Genomic DNA, 19,388 nt, shown 5'->3' on the forward strand with positions numbered 1-19,388 from the left:
GTGCACTCTTCAGCAGCACAAATTCTAAAATCAGAACAATAAAGAGAAAATTAGCATGGCCCTTGCGCAAAGATGCCCTTTAGTAGGTGAATATATAAACTGTGGTACATCCAGACAATGGAATATTATTTATTGCTTTAAAAAGAAAGAGGTGTAAAGCCATAGAAAACATGGAAGAATCTCAAATGCTTATTTCTAAGTAAAAGAAGCCAGTGTAAAAAGGCTATATACTATTTGATTCCAACTATCGGACATTTTGGAAAAGGTGAAACTACAGAGAGAATAAAAAGATCAGAGGCAGTCAGGAGTTGGAGGTAGCGTGAGGAATGAATAGGCAGAGTACAAGAGGAATTTTAAGGCAGTGAAAATACTCTGCATGATACTATAACTCACGATGCATTTAATACATTTATATATAAGTATATATGCTTATATTTATATAAATACTTATATTAATACTATACGTGTCACAATGCATTTATTTAAACCCATAGGGGATACAACATCAAGAGTGAACCTTAATGTAAACAATGGACTTTGGGTGATTTTGATAGGTCAATGGAGGTTCATTAATTGTAGCAGATATACCATTCTGGTGGGGGATGTTGATACAGGAGAAGGCTATGCATGTGTGGGAGAGACATTTGGGAAATCTGTCTTCCTTTCAATTTTGCTGTGACCCTAAAAGTTCTTTTAAAAAAAGTCTTTAAAAGAATAGACACCAGTCATTAAATGTTAAATTAGATAAATTCTGTTCAAAATTTTTTCAGTGGTTCTTTAATTTCTTAGAGATGAAGGATAAAGGATAAAATTCCCTAATGAGAATTAGAAGGGTTAAGTCACTTGCTAAAGTCACATATTTTCAGAAATGGTGGAGTCAGATTTCAAGCTCAGATCTTCTGATTGCACAGAGGTGTTCTTAAAAATTTTGTCTGTCTTCGTTATTCTATGAATAAGACACTGGAGGGTTCTAGGAGGTTAAAACAAACACAAACTAACTCAGTGCCAGAAAATGTTCACCATAGAGTAAGCTTCTTAAAAATCGCTGAATAAATTTTCATTGAATAAAATGCAAAAAAAAAAAAAAAAATTTTTTTTTTTTAATTCCAGGAAAGAGTCAAAGGAAAGCTCACATTAAATTAACATAAAAATGTGGAGAAAATTAGATTAAATGTGGTTAGAGGGATGTTTGCTGGAGTAGTCATGGAGGCAGCTTTAGAGCAGAGACTTGAGTCTAGCCCTGGGGGAATGGTGGGGCTTGCAGGACATTCCACCCTTGGGAAAGAGTAGGAATAAGCAATAGAAAAGCCCTGGTGTGGTGATTCTAAGGCCATAACCAGACTTGTTTGGCCAGAGTAGGATCTTGGAGATGTTAAGTGGGAGAATAGGTTGAAGAGTCAGCAAGACGGGGTAGAATTTAGAAGATCTTGCATATTAAGAAGCTTGAACTTTGTTTCATGATCAATTCAAAGACATGTTATTTTGGGGGAAAGGGGAAATACATTCAAAACCACTATCACATGTTAGAGTAAGAAGAGACACAATGCTTGCAAAGTGATGCTTCAAGATTAATTGGTCCCCACCTGTATGCTGCACCAGTGCCTTGGGAAACATTACCTTCTCCATTTTACCTTAATCCCAAACACGGGTAAAAAAATCTGTTTAGGTCCTAACAGATGATTTCAACAAGCATCATCTCTTTATCTTCCAGAAGTTCTAGGTTCATTCTATTTGGTAATCTAAGTTACTGTATAAATTTATTTCCCTTAATAGTTAGTTCCTAAGAGGCAGGGCCATGCTGCAATTATGTATCTCTTTTTAGGAGGCCTAGGAAGCAATATATCCTTGAAAACAAGCAAACTAACAACACTATAAATTATATTACAACAAATGTTCTTATGTTGCAGGTGTTTTGTATATATACCTCATCTTCCTTGAGGACAGGTATCTCTCTTTTTTTTTTTTTTTAACATTTTGTAAGCACTGTGCCTAACAAACACCGCATTTATTCAATGAACACAGACCTGAAGACTGATTTTTATGGTTAATGCATGGACCTTATTATACAAAGTAAAAGGCCTGTCATAAAAATTGTTAGTTACATTAAAGAGAGTGGAATAAAGACAGGGGAATTGTAGGTTTTACACAGATCTTTCTCAAAGTCAAGTTACGATAACAAGAATAAGAACGTTAAGATGTCTAGTGAAGTCAACACTGGACCTAGAGTCAGACGATCCCATGTGGTCCCAAACTTTGGGCAAATCACGTAACCTATCAGGAGCGCGCAGTTCTTCCATCAATTTCTTCACGAAGGAAAATGAGATCTGTATAAGCTAGTGCCCGGCATTTTGCAGGAATACTCCATATTCCTTTATTTCCCAACTAAATTTCCCCAGGTATACTTCTTAGAATTTAATGTTGGGTCAGACGATAATAGAAACACAAGGAAGATATGACGAAACAGAAAGGAGAGGCACCATGGAGGACTCAGCCGGTCTTCCATTTGCTCGACCTTGGGTCACGCTCTCCTCTTAGCCCTTTAACAACACCTGTCCGGCCAGGGATCTCCCCACCCACCCCATTAGCGCCGACCGCCCCCACCACTTGGCATTTCACCTGCCCATGCGGCCCCCAGACCCCCCTTTTCCAGCATTTGTAACCCTCCCTCGCGCAGACGAACTCCACCTGCAGAAAACAGGGAAGCCCACCGCCCCCGCCCCCGCGCTCCCGGGACTCGGCCTCCCAGTGCCCAGGCTCCCCCGCCCGCGCCACCCCGGCGCCCCGCCCCGGGCGGGGAGGGTCGGTGCGAGGGAAGGGCCTGCCAGGTGAGGCGCGGTCACCCAGGGCCTCTCACTTCCGCCCAGGTGAGGGAGGGCTGACGCTGAGCCGGCCCGCTCGCTCCCGCCCGCGCCGCTGCGGGACCAGGTAAAGCAGGGGTCCGGGCTGTGCGGGCGCGTGCGGTACGGGGTGGTGGTCCCCGCGTCCAGAGGCCGGCGCGGGGCCGCTCGTCTTGCCGTTGTGGAGCCCGCCTTCCCTGCAGCCGGCGCGCCCTCCACCCGCCCTCCGGGAGGAGGTGCGCCCTGGAGACCCGGGGCGCCGCTGAGCGCCGCGCCAGGCCCGCGGAGGGTGCGGGGCGCCGTCCTCCCGCGCGGGGCCCTGGTGACCCCAACGTGGGCGTCCCCGCGGCTGGGTGCACAGTTCTCTGGGGGCACCCGGCCGCCGGCCGCGGTGCCGCCCCGCCTCAGCAGGCCCTGCCGGCCCTCAAATCTCGGCCCATTTCTGTTCCGGGATTGGCAGGGATCACAGTTTGCACCCAGATCGGTGCCTGCGCTTGGCCCCACAGCTGGGCGGAGTCTTCCTCCACTGGTGACGGCGAGAGGAGTGAACAGGTGGTGGCCTGCCACGGGGGTCCGGAGAAGAAGGGGGTTCCCAGATCTCGTCTGAGTGGACGACTTGGCCCTGGCCTCCTCTGGGTGCCCGATGGTCACGTAGCCGCGTTCCCAGGACTGCGGTCAGGCTCGGGCTCTGCTAACCTCCCTTTTCAGATGGGGAGGATCAGATGGAAAGTACCGTGGCCTCCAGCCTTTGGGGGAATTTCTGGATTCCTGCTTTTAAGTCAAGCTCAGGAAAACATTTTCAAATCCTACCCCTTCCCCCACCCCAGGCGCCCCAGCCCGGCTAGCACACCTAGCAGGAGTGCCAAATTAATCTCCCCCAGGAGCGTTCGCTTGGCACTTTGTCGTATCTCCAGATGGTTCTTCTCACTTTGGATTCAAATTAGTTGTTTACTGGTTTGTCTCTGCGATTGAAAGAGTTCGACTTTCAGGGCCCTATGTCTCTAGCTGGCTTCTCAGCTGTATTTAGACTCTGGCCGTTGATAGCTATGCAACAAGCATGTGTTTCTTAAATTAATGAAGAAGCCTTCTGGAGACCTAGAAGAAATCTCCGTTATGCCGAGAATGGTAACACCACATTCTAGGCTGTCTAAGCTCCTATTGGCTGCCAACTCATTTGTACACATTGTTTAAATTTTTGTTTTTTATTTTTTAATGTTACTTGTTTTTGAGAGAGAATCTGAAGCAGGCGCCCAGCTGTCAACACAGACCCAGACCCAAGGCTCGAACTCACAAACGGCAAGATGGTGACCTGAACCAACTGAGCCACCCAGGCGCCCCTGTACACATCTTTTTTAGAAAAAAGCTAGTGGTTGTAAAAACTCAAATTGCTTCATTTTGCAGTATTGGAACCGGGGGATTGTGACTTTTAACTAAAATGAACTTGATGTTTCCCGGCCCCTGTGGCCTATATAAAGATTATTAAAAATTTAAAATAATTACAAAGTTAATAAATACCAGAGCTGGAAGGTACTTTCTGAGATAGAATTTGCAAACTATTCTGAAGAGATTTGCTCTTGCTAATTGAGATCCTGTTAACAGTCACATAAGATGACCTTAGCATTAGAATAATAGTTGTGTTTAAAAATTGAAAAGAAATTGTACTAAGCTCTTATCTGTGTTTAATACCCTAAATACGTTTATTATTTTCTAAGTGAACTCTACTCCCAAGATGGGGCCCAAACTCACCACCTGGAGAGATCAAGAGTTTCATGCTCTGATGAGCCAAACAGGCAACCCTAAAGGCCTAAGTTTAAGTCATGTATGAATATTAAACTATAAACATCCTATATGCATCATAGAAAATTGAAGAGAATTTTTATAAAAGGAAGTAAAAGCATACACAAACCCACCTACCACTGGAAGTAACCACTAATAAAATTATGGTATATTGTCTTTCAGTTAGTATTCTTAAAAAGGGAAACCTGTGTATTTTCCCATAGTGACTTCACTTTGGAACCTTGTGATTCTGAGATGGGTTCAGCATTCAGTAATCCTTGTAATTGCATTTTTACTTAAAGGCTTTTGGGGCGCATGGGTGGCTCAGTCGGTTAAGCATCCAACTTTGGCTCAGGTCATGATCTCATAGTGGCTTCCAGCTCCATGTTGCACTCTGTACTGACAGCTCAGAGCCTGGAGCCTACTTTGGATTCTGTGTCTCCCTCTCTCTGCCCCTCCCCTGCTCACACTCTCTGTCTCTCTCAAAAAAGAAAACAAACAAACAAACATTAAAAACAAAACAAAACACCTTTGTTACTGGAGGTGCCTGGGTTGCTCAGTCTGTTAAGGGACTATCTTCATTTCAGCTCTGGTCTTACCTCCCCCTCTCTTTGCCCCTCCCCTCCTCACATGCTCTCTTGCTCTCAAAAACAAACATTAAAAAAACCTAAAAAAACATTTAATACTAGTCCTTAAACTAAACAACCAAGTATTCTGAGTTTACTTGGTTTGTTAAAGTGTAACAAAAATACATTAGGTTGTGAAATCAAAATTGGGTTTAATTTGTAAAGATTTTGTTCATCTTGGTAGTGTATTTTTGAGAGAATCATTCCGCCTTTATATTGTTTGACCATTGCTATGTTTTTCTCATACTCCGATGTTTTTGTGTAGATTTGGATGCCTTTTTTAAGCCCTCATTTTATGTTCTGGTGCAAATAGAAATTTAGAGCCTGTCAATACACTTTAGTCACTGGGATGGATCTATGCTGAACATGAAGGTTTCACTTCTGTTTTGCTGTGCACAACGGTGTAGACTGGATTTTGGAGACATGGTATTGAGTCCATTTACCATATAACTTGGCAAGTCACATAACCCTGGTCCTCTGTTTTCTCATCTGTAAATGATCTACCTCACTGAGCTCGGGGGAGGTTGAAATTAAATCCTTTTAAGAATGTGTCTTGTAAACCGTGAGCCATTATTTCCCCCCTTTGTGCTCCTCCACTGTGATGTTTAATTCTGATAAAATTAGGGAGTTGTGCTATTTTTATTGGGAAGAACTGAAGGTTGTGAGTTACTTTGATAAAAGGCATAGAGGGGCGCCTGGGTGGCGCAGTCGGTTAAGCGTCCGACTTCAGCCAGGTCGCGATCTCGCGGTCCGTGAGTTCGAGCCCCGCGTCGGGTTCTGGGCTGATGGCTCAGAGCCTGGAGCCTGTTTCCGATTCTGTGTCTCCCTCTCTCTCTGCCCCTCCCCTGTTCATGCTCTGTCTCTCTCTGTCCCAAAAATAAAATAAAAGAAAGTTGAAAAAAAAAAATTAAAAAAAAAAAAAAAGGCATAGAGACCATATTAGCTGTTAAATAAACATCTTTGCTAAAAACACTGTACAGGGATCTTTCTGAAAAGCCATAGGTTAAAACTGCTGTCAACATGGTTAGCTACTTGTACATGTGACTATTGGGCACTTCAAATAGGGCCATTTGGGATGGTGATGTAAATGTAAAAATGCACGTCAAATTTTGAAGGTTTAGTGTAAAAAAAGAACTTGTTATATTTATATATTGAAATGTTTGTATATTTTGGGTGAAGCAAAATATATTATTAAAATTAATTTTCCCTGGGGCACCTGGGTGGCTCAGTCAGTTGAGTGCCAGACTTTGGCTCAGGTCATGATCTTGTGGTTCATGAGTTCGAGCCCCACATGGGGCACACTGCTGTCATTGCAGAGCCAGCTTCAGATTCTCTGTCCCCCCTCTCTGCCCCTGCTTCACTCGTGCTCTGTCTCTCAAAAATAAACATTAAAAAAATTTAAAATTAACTTACCCTGTTGCTTTTAACATTTTTCATGCAGCTACTAGAAAAATTTAAATATTAAAAAAAAAAAGATTACTTATGTGGCTCACATTGTTTTTCTATTGAACAGCACTGGGTTAGGATTCAGTATGAGTATGTTTATCCTTAAGAGGGTTTAGTTGACTGAAGCACTTATTCCTACCTATAAACAGTTTTTTTTAATTCCCGAGTTATAGGCCTTCCCACTCCCCCTCCTTGTATATATTGCATTAGTGAACATTTTTATAGTTTAGTCTTCTGAGAAATAACCATTAATGAGTACATAGCAAAATCTCAGCTACAAGTTTTTCTGAAGCCCTTAAAATATCTTAAATAATTTTGGTTGAAAAGAGATGTTAATAACAATAGTAGCTCTTATTCATTGAATGTACACTGTGTGCCAGGCTGAATGTTTTACAATACCTCATTTAGTCCTTCCAACTGTACATATGTAGTAGTTTTCATTAACTATTTTACAAATGAGGAATCTGAAGTATAGGGAAATTTAAACAACTGGCATAAGAACCCAGAGCTGGTCCCAGCAGTAGAAACCAGGTCTCCATGATTTCAAAGTTCATAGGCTATAGAATCTTATTTTATGCATTGGTTATCGAATCAATACTGGAAAGGAGTATATTATTGAGGTAGGTATTTAGCTTCATCCTGTTTTTGTGTTTGTCACCAGTAGGAAACCATCCAAATACCCATCCACAGGAGATTGGGTGAAGAAATCATGGATTCCTAGAGTGGAATACTATATAGTAGTTATAGTAAATGAAAAGAAGCTATGTGTATCATCATGACTAATTTTATTTTATTTTTAGAAGGCAAAGCTTGTCAAAAAGGAGGCATTTTTATTTATATCTTTAAATTTTATTTATTTTTATTTTAGAGAGTGTGCACGAGTGAGGGAGAGGGGCAGAGAGAGAGAAATAGAATCTCAAGCAGGCTCCCCGTTCAGTGCGGAACCTGATATGGAATCAAGCCCCATGACCCGGGGATCATGACCTGAGCCGAAATCAAGAGTGGGCTGCTCAGCTGACTTGAGCCACCCAGGTGCTCCATGACTAAATCTTAACATTGCAAAGTTAAGTAAAACAAATTGCTGCAGGATAAATGTACAGTACGTTCACCATTTATATAGTTTAAAAACCATCGAACAATAATGTTGTAAACAAACATGTTTACATGTAGTGTGTGTTTAAGAATTTCAGATTTGGGGTGCCTATGGTCCAGGTCATGATCTCATGGTGAGTTCGAGACCCGGGTCAGGCTCTGTGCTGACAGGTCAGAGCCTGGAGCCTACTTTGGATTCTGTGTCTCCCACTGTCTCTGCCCCTCCCCCACTGTGCTCTGTCTCTTATCTCTCTCTCTCTCAAAAATAAGCATAAAAGAAAAATCTTTAAAGAATTTCAGACTTGAGGGGTGCCTGAGTGGCTCAGTCGGTTAAGCGTCCGACTTCAACTCAGGTCATGATCTCATGGTTCACGGGTTTGAGCCCTGCATCGGGCTCTGTAACTGACAGTTCAAAGCCTGGAGCCTGCTTCAGATTCTGTGCTTCCCTGTCTCTCTGGTCCTCCCCGACTCATGCTGTTTCTCTCTCTCTCTCAAAAATAAATAAACATTAAAAAAATTTTTTTTTAAAAAAAGTAAGAATTTCAGGTTTAAGGGGCTCCTGGGTGACTCAGTCGGTTAAGCTTTCTACTTCAGCCCAGGTCATAATCTCACAGTTGTTGAGTTCAAACCTCCGCATTGGTCTCTGCTGACAGCTCAGAGCCTGGAGCCTGCTTAGGATTCTGTGTCTCCCTGTCTCTCTGCCCCTCCCCTGCTCTCACTCTGTCTCTGTCTCTCTCTCTCAAAAATAAACATTAAAAAAAAAAGAATTTCAGATTTTAATTCTGTTTATGTTATGTTGATGACATGCATTTGTGAAGCTGCCTTCAGGTTAAAAGAAATTAGTGGGAGCATTTGGATGGCTCAGTCAGTTAAGCCACCAACTCTTGGTTTCTGCTCAGGTCATGATGTTTCACAGTTTGTGAGACTGAGCCCCACGTTGGGCTCTGCACTGACAGCAGGGAGCCTGCTTGGGATTCATTCTCTCTCTCTCTCTCTCTGTCTCTCTCTCTGCCTCTTCCCCGCATGTGCAAGCTTTCTCTTAAAATAAATAAACTTTAAAAACAAAACAAAAATTAGTAAAATTTCCATGAGATGAGCATTCTCTTATGTTGGCCTTACTCGAAAAACAAAACCAGAGTCCCGTACTTTTGGTGTTTTGCACATCTTGCCTAGCTGGTAGGTAGCTTTCAGGTGCAGAACGTTTTTCATTTAGCTTTGGCCACTAACTGATGGGCATGACTTTGACAATAGGGGCAGGGTGGGGCTTCTGCCTTGAGTAGGGTAGTCGGTGCCCTAGGAGTTACTTTCTGGAGATTTTAATGAAGCTCCCAGGCAGAGCATGGTAGGAGAGGAAGGTGAGTTGAGGGGTACGTTGACAGACATTTTCTCTCTGTTGTGAAATATCTGATTCCTGTTTTTAAAATCATTAACAGTTGACCTTCCCTCCTCCCAAGGTGAAATTTCCCCTTTGTTGTTTTGAAATTGTAGGTGTTATGCCCAGAATTCGTGATCCCCAAAGACCACTAGGGAGCCGAGTCCGATGCAAAAGCAAAGAGCCTTTATTCGAGCTAGCTCGAGCTCAATCCCCTACCTGCACCGACGCAGCGGTGAGATACCAGGGAAAGAGCGAGTTTCAAAAGGACAAAGGTTTTATTGGGGCCTGGGGGCAGTTGGTGAGGTAATGGCTATGGCCTCAGCCGATTGGCTGGGGAAGGGTCCTGGGGAAGGGTCCGAGTCCTGTTAGGCAGGTGAGGGAGGGTTTACTCAAGGGGAGGAGGTGTGGTCAAGGTGAAGGACACAGAACAAGATGGAGTCGGCTGGCATAGGCCCGACCTTTCATAGGAAGGTTTCTGCATCTGCAATATGGGGTGATAGTACTACGTTGTTAATTAAGATAAATGAGATGTTTTACAGAATGAAAGACCTTGGATTTGGTGCATAGTAAACACCAAAAGTTGAGTTACCTGATTTAGTGACTGATAAAATGGATTGGGGAAAAAGGTCAGGAGGAAAAGGGAGGGTGAACATTGGTGGGAAGGGTTTCCAAAGCCTAGTTTTGTCTATTTCACAATTTGCTGCGACTGTTTTGAGTATCTCAAGCATGTCAAAAATGCCATGACCATATTTCTGGAGAGAAAGGCATACAGCCTACAGTGTGGGGAGAATTGAACAGATTATTTGAGGTGGAAACTAATCATTTATGAATGCCTGGGTCTTTTCAGTGAGGGACTGGCTATACAGAGATCCATAAGGGTGAACATTGCCCTGATTTGGTTTTTCTTGTTTTTGTCAATTATTAGAGAAAACTGCCACCATCGGAAATACAAAAGCATACTATAAAACAGTTTAACTTCACTCTCACACGGTAGCCAATCACAGAGAGTATTGATATGCATTGATTAACTTTGAATAGTTCAATAAGAAAATTAGTATATTGCCAACTGAATTATTCTGGAAAACTGACTCAATTTTCAGTTCTGATTCTGAGTTTAACATGGTATCATTTATCTTCAACTTCTATATATTCTGAATAGCATTAAATGGACTTAATTAAAAAAATTTTAATGTTTATTTTTGAAAAACAGAGCATGAGGGGGGAGGGGCAGACAGGGGGAGACACAGAATCTGAAGCACAGAGCTAGACGCAGGGCTCAAACCCATGAACCCCGAGATCATGACCTGAGCTGAAGTCGGACGCTTAGCCAACTGAGCCACCCAGGTGCCCCTAAGTGGACTTAATTAAGGATTGGCTATGACTTAAGCATATGACCCGCAAATATCAAGATCTTTCTGGAATTTGTATATGTTTTCAGAATTCCAAGAATATAGTGCTTTGACAGCAGCCAAAAATACATTATTTACATTTAAAGGGTTTACAAAAGGCCTTGTCATCTGATAGGGGCACAAGACTATGACAGCTGTCTTGAATCTGCATTAGCATGGTAGCAGATGTGTTTACTTTGGCTAGGAGAGTTTGTTTTCCATTCAATTGATACCTTACAAACACTGAGCTTTGAGAACAAAAGGTATGATAATTAGATAACCACCTGGGCTTTGTACTCCTAAGGAAGCAATAGAAACTTAGTTGGTCTTGACCTTCTAATTTTGAGCAACTTCTGAAATCATGACTTCGTTTTTACAGTTAATAGCTTTTAGGTTGTTCAAACTCCCTGGTTGGCTCTGGGGAATTCCCAGTGAGGCCTTTCATTGTGATCTCCCAATTCACATCTGCAGTTAGATGCTGAATACCTGTACTTTGCCAAGCTGACTGCCAGTGATCTTTTTTCCCTCCAAATTTGTCCCGGTGTGTTCTATTCCATGTGCTATTGGGAATCTGAAAAGTGTGTTTACAGGGGTCCTTAGTTTGGTTAAATTCTTGAACTGAGGAGATTAATAAATCAATTCAATAAGTTTCCTCCACCTGGAAATTTAAGTCAAGTTACATTTCTATCTCTGCATCAGCTTTTTTTTTTTTTTCACATACTCCATTAATTGTTAATGGCTAAAGGCATGGGTATAAAAAAAAAGCCACAATATTATAATAATTTCCTTCTGTCAAATCCTACAGTGAACCAGACATGAAAAATTCATGGCTCAAACTCACTTGATCAATGATGGAGTGGAAGCTGAGCATAATAACTACTTCTCTGGAGGCTGTACGACTATGAGGACAGTGGCACACTGTGGCATTTTAATGTCTAGGCTATGACTGATTTTAGGTGGTCTATCTCTGACAAGCTAGACTCCACTTTACCATGTTTAAACAAACTTGAGATTCCTTGCTGTAAGCCTTATTTCTTAGCCTAGTCAAATAGATCAAAGTTGTTTGGTTGAAGATTTCTTAGGACCATGAAATGAGAGGCCATTTAGCCTACGTGCTGATTACTGGATGTTCAGCTCTAGAGTTATGGCATTTCTTCCTTCTGTCGTCATATGCTCTTAAGGCTTTAGTGGCCTTCCCTAGATATTCCCTAGCACGATGGAATTGTAGTAATTTTCCGGTAATCCTTCCAGTAATTAAATATGAGTCAGAGGGTTGGATGACCACCCATTGTCTATCCTTAACGTTTCCGGAAGCATACTCTACCACCATGGTTTCCAAAATGCACAGGATGATTCAATTGGGAAGATGACAAGAAAACCTTACTTTTTTAGTGCTTTTATCTTACTGTCATGGTATTTTTTATTTTATTCATGTTTTAAAACATATGTAAATAATAGTGATATGTGTTTATAATTATAAAAAATAAGGTGAATAGTCAACATATTTTCACTGATGGGAATGTTTGAATACCACTAATCTATCCTATTACCAGAATTACCTTTTTAAATAGAAATCTGGACTCAATACTTCCCTACTTAAAAGCCTTTAATTACTTCCTGTTGCTTACAGGATAAAGACCAGTCTACTTAACATTATTTACAAGGACCCTCTCAAAGTCTATTTAAGTCTGTGCTTCTTAAACCGTCAGTGGTAAGAGATCAGGGTTCCCCTGCACCCCCAGTCTTTCAAGGACTGATATTTTTGTAACATAATTTGTTAGAAAAATGAATTGTTAGAACAAGGAGATTTTTTAAAAAGTCAAGTTTTTATTACTACATTGAATAAACATGACTGTACCACACTGCATGGTTTTTAAGTACCAATTTTGGTACTTATCTCTTTGTCAGCCAAACATCAATTTGCAGTCCACATCTGCAGTAAAAAACAAGCCAACTATTTTTTTGTCCTATTTTCAGAGGCTTTATATACAATACGTCATTTAAAGCTGGTTAATATTCTTACGGAGAATCATGCATTTTTATGCCTGTGTACTGTGGTTCTCCAATTGTGGTCTCTAGGCTATAGCAGCCTCAGGGTAACATGGGAACTTTGTTTGAAATGCGAGTTCTCTGGCTCACTTCAGACCTGCACAATCAGAAACTCTGGAGGGTAGCCGCCCCCCCCCCCCCCCCCCCAGCTTGTGTTTCAACAAGCCATCCAGGTGATTCTGATGCCTGCTAAAATTTGAGAACCACTGACCAAGGGCATCCCTATATTTCATTCAAACTGTAATACTTAAAATTTTTTTAATTCTGTAACTGGGAGTTTGTACCTTTTTAATCTTCTGTTTACCCATCCCTCCACCCACCTCCCCTCTGGCAACCATCAGTTTGTTCTCTGTATTTAAGAGGTTGTTGTTGTTACTCATTTTTTTAGATTCCATTTGTCTTTCTTTGACTTATTTCACTTAGCATAATAAGCTTTGGATCCATCCCAATGGGAGGGTTGCATTCTTTTTTATGGCTGAGTAATATCCATTGTGTGTGTGTGTGTGTGTGTGTGTGTGTGTGTGTGTGTGTGTGCGCGCGCGCGCGCGCGGCTACATCTTTTCTATCCATTCACAACTGCAACACTTTTGCCAGTGAAATGAAACACTGTCAATGATGCTGGGTAATCTGAAACTATCTTGGGCAAATGGTCACTCTCCTCTTACACCCTATTCTCTTTCTTTTAAGAGAAGTTTCTACTGTGTTCTCATTCCACACATCCCCGCTCAGGCTTAGTCACTCTCCCTTTGTGATTTCGCTTAGTACATGGCACACACCTCTACTATTTATAGGCCTTATGATATTTCCTGTTGTGTTGTCATGATCTTTGTATCTGTGTGCTCTCTCACTAGGCCACATTTGCCATTATCTTTTTGTCTTTTTCAGTTATAAAATTAAGACATACTTTTAAAATAAAGTTCAAACAGCACTAAAATCTGTAAAAGTCTAAGTTTTTAATCTCTGCATCCTTATTTTTACTTTTTAGAAGTAATCACTATAAAATTGACTACCTTTCTAAAACTAGAAACCTACGCATGAGTACATATTTTTTTTTATAAATTGTTTATGAGAGAGAGCTTGTTCTCAAAAATAAGCAAACATTAAAAAATAAAAATCCATGAACAGCTTTAAGTTTCTCTTGCTTCCTTTGGAGTGCAAAAGTCAGGTTGTACTATGTTCTGTATCCTGATGCAGAGTGGTTGAGAGAAGGCTGTACTTAAAAAGACTGGGTTCAAGTCCTAGGTCTACCCTTCACTTCACATATGTGCTTGGACATGTTCCATTTTGCTTCCATTTTTTTTTTAAGTTTGTTTTGAGAGAGAGCGTGTGGGGGAGGGGTGGAGAGAATCCCAAACAGGTTCCACGCCCAGCATGGAGCCGGATGTGGGGCTCAATCTTACCACTGTGAGATCACAACCTGAATCGAATTCAAGAGTCCATGCTTAATGGACTGAGCTACCCAGATGCCGCAACGTATTTTTTTCCCTCACAAAAAGAAAATGCACCTATCCTGAAAGTTGCTGTTTTCCCTATTCAGTTGTGAGTGTTAGATAATATCCCTGTGTTAACATAGGGGGTTGAATTGTCAAAGCATGCTCATGTAAATGAGAGATCAAACTTCAAACCCGCACCAAAGCTTACTCATGATTCAGTGATTACAGGTAGGAGTTAGGCACAGACATTCCTTCCTGGAGGAGTACCCAGCCAGTAGGCATTCCAAAGAATGTCACTTTTCTTCTTAGGACACATTATCAACACACTTATGAAACCTAGTTATGTGTAGACATTAAGTAACGTATAAATATTTCTGACACACTTCAGCCACAATTTTTAATTTGTTTACAGGAATAAAGTACAACCTTAGGACACATTGTTGTTTTGTTTTAGATTACTGGACAAGTTCTCAACAATATATATATATATGGAAACCTTTTTTTTTTTTTAATGTTTATTTATTTGAGAGAGAGAGATAGAGAGCATGAGCAAGGGAGGGGCAGAGAGAGAGGAAGACACAAAATCTGAATCAGGCTCCAGGCTCTGAGCTGTCAGCACAGAGCCCGATGTGGGGCTCAAACCCGTGAACTGTGAGATCATGACCTGAGTTGAAGTCGGATGCTTAACCTACTGAGCTACCTAGGCGCCCCCGGAAACATTTTTCTATAAGGAAACCTTTTGTTTTTGGGGAATCCTGAGTTTTATACTCTACGAGTTAGACAAATGTAAAATATCTGTGTGATTATCTCCTATTTTCTAGTCAGCCATGCCCCATAATTCCACATATTCTCAGATTATTTACAAAAAGCAATTAGGACAGATCAGGTATTTCCTGACATTTAAAAACATGGGCTATTACTTATTAAAAATCTTTAGAGGGTTTGGGAGGGGGTTTGGTTATCAAGCTGGCTATCCCTCCCTGAAGGAGGGAGCCACAGGCTTACTGTTAACCCTTTCCCTCCCATTGTCATTTCAATACATTCAGACCTACTTTATTATTGTAATGACTACTTTTTTTTTAGAAGTAGTACTTTTTAATTTTTTTTCTTTTACATTTATTTATTTTTGACAGAGACAGAGTACAAGCAGGGGGAGGGGCAGAGAGAGAATGAGACACAGAATCTGAGGTTCCAGGCTCTGAGCTGTCAGCACAGAGCCTGATGTGGGGCTCAAACTCACAGACTGTGAGATCATGACCTGAGCCAAAGTTGGACGCTTAACCAACTGAGCCACCCAGGCACCCCATGACTGACTACTTTTGATAGTTTAATTTTTCCAGGAGTTTTGTTCTTAAAAACAATGAAGTAAATATTCTTGTACACACATCTGTGTGCCCGTCTGCAAGAATTTCTTTAAGAGAGACCCTCAGAGGTAGATATTCTGGGTAAAAGAGAATGCAAATTTAATATATTGATAGCTATTGCTAAGTTGCTCTCCTAAAAGGTTGTGCAAATTTATATTCCCGCCTTTTTTTCCATGACATCTATGCTACATGCGGTTATTCATTTAAAAAAATTGCCAACTTGACAGTAAAAAATAGCATCTCATAGTTTTAGCTTGCATTCTTTATTTCAGAGTGGTTGATGTATTAATGACCACAAAGCTGCTCTTGTCAATCCTCTTGGGCCTTAGGCTGCTATAGAAAAGGACAGTGCCATTGTAACTGTCTTTTGTTACTCAGTTACCTGTCAATGGGTAGTTGTAAAGGTTGCACAATTGAGATGCTGAGCTCATTGGTAGCGTTTCTGTGACGCTCTTATTCAGCAATTCTTTCTCACTGAATCCAGTGAACGTTTGGATGGAATACATGGACCTTTTATCAGTGCAGATGGCATCCCTTACTGGCTTTTAATATGCTTTCTTCTTAGTGACCTTGAATTAGAAGATAAAGACCTCATTCAGCAACTGTATCCAGAGTTGATGTAGGAAGATTTGGACTATATAATACTCCTGTTTCTCTGATGATTTATTACCATCTAGTGTACGATTAGGTTAAGTGACTGCTCTGAAAGTGCCATTTTGGTCAGAGCAGAGGGTTTGCTAGCATTTTGAGTTGTTACATTTCAGTTGAGTTCCATTTTAGGCATTTAATTTATTTGAATAAATCACTGGAATTAAAAAAACAGAAAATGCCAGTATATTGGGTGGTTACCTTTTGGAGACTCAGATGCACTTGGATCCGGGATCATTTGTGCAGTTGGGGACTTTTTTCCCCCTAATCTCTCTAAAATCATCTTCATCTCTTAATTGAGATGTTCTTTTCCAGCCCAGCCTCCTTTTTACAAAATCAACTTTATTAAAGTATAATTTAGGGGCAACTGGGTGGCTCAGTTGGTTAAATGTCCGACTTCGTCTCAAGTCATGATCTCACTGTCTGCCGTCCGTGAGTTCAAGCCCCACGTCAGGCTCTGTGCTGACAGCTTAGAGCCTGGAGCCTGCTTGGGATTCTGTGTCTTCCTCTCTCTCTGCTCCTCCCCTACTCAAGCTCCGTGTGTGTGTGTGTGTGTGTGTGTGTGTGTGTCTGTCTGTCTGTCTGTCTGTCTCTGTCTCTCTCAAAAATAAACATTAAAAAAAATTAAAGTTAATTTACATACAATAAAATGTACTGATTTAAAGAATATAAGACAATGAATGTTGACAAATGTATGTATCTGTGTGAATAGTACCCCATTCAAAACTTAGAACATTTCCATTTCCCCCAAAAGCACCCTCAAATCCCTTCCCAGTCAGCTCCTTTCTACCCTGCCCAGGTAAACTAATTTATAGCTATAGATTGAACTTCATGTGAATGGGATCATACAGTCTGTAACCTTTTTTGTCTTGTTTCTTTCACTCAACATTTGAGGGATTTTTTTTTTTTTTAATTTTTTTTTCAACGTTTATTTATTTTTTTTGGGACAGAGAGAGACAGAGCATGAACGGGGGAGGGGCAGAGAGAGAGGGAGACACAGAATCGGAAACAGGCTCCAGGCTCTGAGCCATCAGCCCGGAGCCTGACGCGGGGCTCGAACTCATGGACCGCGAGATCGTGACCTGGCTGAAGTCGGATGCTTAACCGACTGCGCCACCCAGGCGCCCCGAGGGATTTTTGAGAACAATCCGTGTTGTGTATATTCATAATTTTTTTTCCTTTTTATTTCCGAATATTCTGTTTATGTTCTATAACATGTACACTCATCTGTTCTTAGACGTTTGGGGTTTTGTAGTTTAGAGCTTTTATAAATAAAAATGCTATGAACCTTCATATACAGCTCTTCTGTGAATTCATATTTTCATTTTTCTTGGGTAAGTATTTAAGAGTGGAAGTGCTGAGTCATACAGCAAGTATATTTTTAACTTTATAAGAAACTACCAAACTTTTCAAAGCGTATGTGCATTTTATGTTCTTACTAGTGACGTATGAGAGTTCTGGTTGCTTCACATCTTTGTCAACAGTCAACAAATTGTCTGTTTTTCTTTCTAGTTTTAGCCATCTTAGCACCTCATTGTATTTTTTTTAAGTATTTTTTAATATTTATTTATTTATTTTGAGAGGAGGAGAGAATCCCAAGCAGGCTGTGTCTGTCAGCGTGGAGCCCATGAACTGTGAGATCATGATCTGAACTGAAATCAAGGGTTGGACACTTAACCAGCTAAGCCACCTAGATGCCTCAAATTGTAGCTTTTTTTTTTTTTTTTTTTGAATGTTTCTTTATTTTTGAGGGAGGGGAGGGGCAAAGAGAGAGAGACAGACAGACAGAGGATCTGAAGCGGCCTCTGTGCCGGTATCAGAGAGCGCGGCCCGGGGCTCCAACCCACAAAGTGTGAGATCCTGACCTGAGCCAAAGTCGGACACGTAACTGACAGAGCCACCTGGGGACCCCCCCAAATTGTAGTTTTAATTTGAATTTCCTGAGTGAAGTCTTTTGATGAAGAATGTTCTTGATGTTTTAATTTTTTTATAGTACTATAGAAAAGTATATGCTAATTGAAATTCATCTTTTGTATTTTAAAATTTTCTTTAGGTTTCTTTAGAAGAGATTGAAGACAGTAATTCAAAATGCCTGAAAATCCTGCTCCAGGTATGCTAGCTACACAGTTCTATCAGTGAATTAATGATTCAAACGATTCAAACGATGATGGGATTAACTTGTACTCTGGCTATCCTTCTTCAAACAAGATAAACTGCAGGTCCTACAAGTTCTTGATCGGCTGAAAATGAAACTGCAGGAGAAGGGGGACACATCGCAGAATGAGAAACTCTCTCTGTTTTATGAAACACTAAAGAGCCCTCTCTTCAATCAGATCCTTACACTTCAGCAGTCCATCAAGCAACTGAGAGGGCAAGTAAGTTACTCATCAGGGCTTTACGTGTTGGTATGTTCAAGCCAGCAAAGAAAGAAAGAGATAGAGACAAACTTATCTCTCGGTGCACTTAATTCAACAGGGAGACTGTACTGGGACCTGCGACCTACAGGTAGCATTGCACGGATAGTTTCAAATGTTTGCGACGGGTGCCTGTCTGGCTCAGTCCTTAAAGCATGCACTCTTGGTCTCAGGGTCCTACGTTCAAGCCGCACGTTGGGTGTAGAGCTTACTTAAAAAATATATACATTGATGATAAATTTTGTGTTTAGAATATAAGTTGTACTTATTTAAATATGTAAAGGTCAGATACCTTCAGACTTCCCAACATTTTCTTCAGAATATAAAATAGTGTTGAGCTTAAATATGTTTTCTTCGTGAAGCCATTTTTTCTAGCGAGAAGTGATCATACCCTTGTACCATATTACTTACACCTCCCAATTATCAAATATTTATCAAATGTTAAATGTCATGGATTTTCTGATTAGAAAGGTCTCAGAAGCAGTATAACTGGTGTTTTACCTGTGTTTTCTCCACTACATACAGTATTGTACCCGAAGTTTTAGGGTTTCCACACACATGAGTGTTGAGTTATAGATCACATGGCAGCACTTCTTAGAGTGATATCAATTAATAGTTTTAACTGTCCTCTTGGTTGCTGTTTTTTGGGGTCACGGAGGGCAAATTGATTTTAAATCATCTATTTTAGAAGGTGAGCTTGAAGAGTAGCTCTCCTATGGATTACATTTGGGCAGAGTTTTAATTTTTTTTAAATTTATTTTAGAGAGAGAGAGAGTACAAATGAGGAAGGGGCAGAGAGAGAGGAAGATACAGAATCTGAAGCAGGCTCCAGCCTCTGAGCTGTCAGCACAGAGCCCGATGCAGGGCTCAAACCCACCAACGGTGAGATCATGACCTGGGCTGAGGTTGGAGGCTTAACCGACTGAGCCACCCAGGTGCC

At 41.1% G+C, this 19,388-nt stretch overlaps 1 protein-coding gene and 1 non-coding gene across 2 annotated transcripts in view; both read left to right on the forward strand.

Annotated features, from left to right (window-relative positions):
* LOC122482304 lies at positions 1-106 on the forward strand. Its single transcript, XR_006297099.1, has one exon. It is a non-coding gene; the product is annotated as a U6 spliceosomal RNA (small nuclear RNA).
* A 2,720-nt stretch (positions 107-2,826) lies between these two features.
* PATJ (PATJ crumbs cell polarity complex component) overlaps positions 2,827-19,388 on the forward strand; it is a 368,834-nt gene continuing 352,272 nt past the window's right edge. The window contains 3 exon segments of the mRNA XM_043575139.1: positions 2,827-2,925; positions 18,088-18,144; positions 18,243-18,409. Of these exon segments, the coding sequence (XP_043431074.1) occupies positions 18,123-18,144; positions 18,243-18,409 (189 nt within the window). The 5' untranslated portion in view covers positions 2,827-2,925; positions 18,088-18,122.

The sequence above is a fragment of the Prionailurus bengalensis genome, chromosome C1, assembly GCF_016509475.1.
Source record: "Prionailurus bengalensis isolate Pbe53 chromosome C1, Fcat_Pben_1.1_paternal_pri, whole genome shotgun sequence".
Lineage (NCBI taxonomy): Eukaryota > Metazoa > Chordata > Mammalia > Carnivora > Felidae > Prionailurus > Prionailurus bengalensis.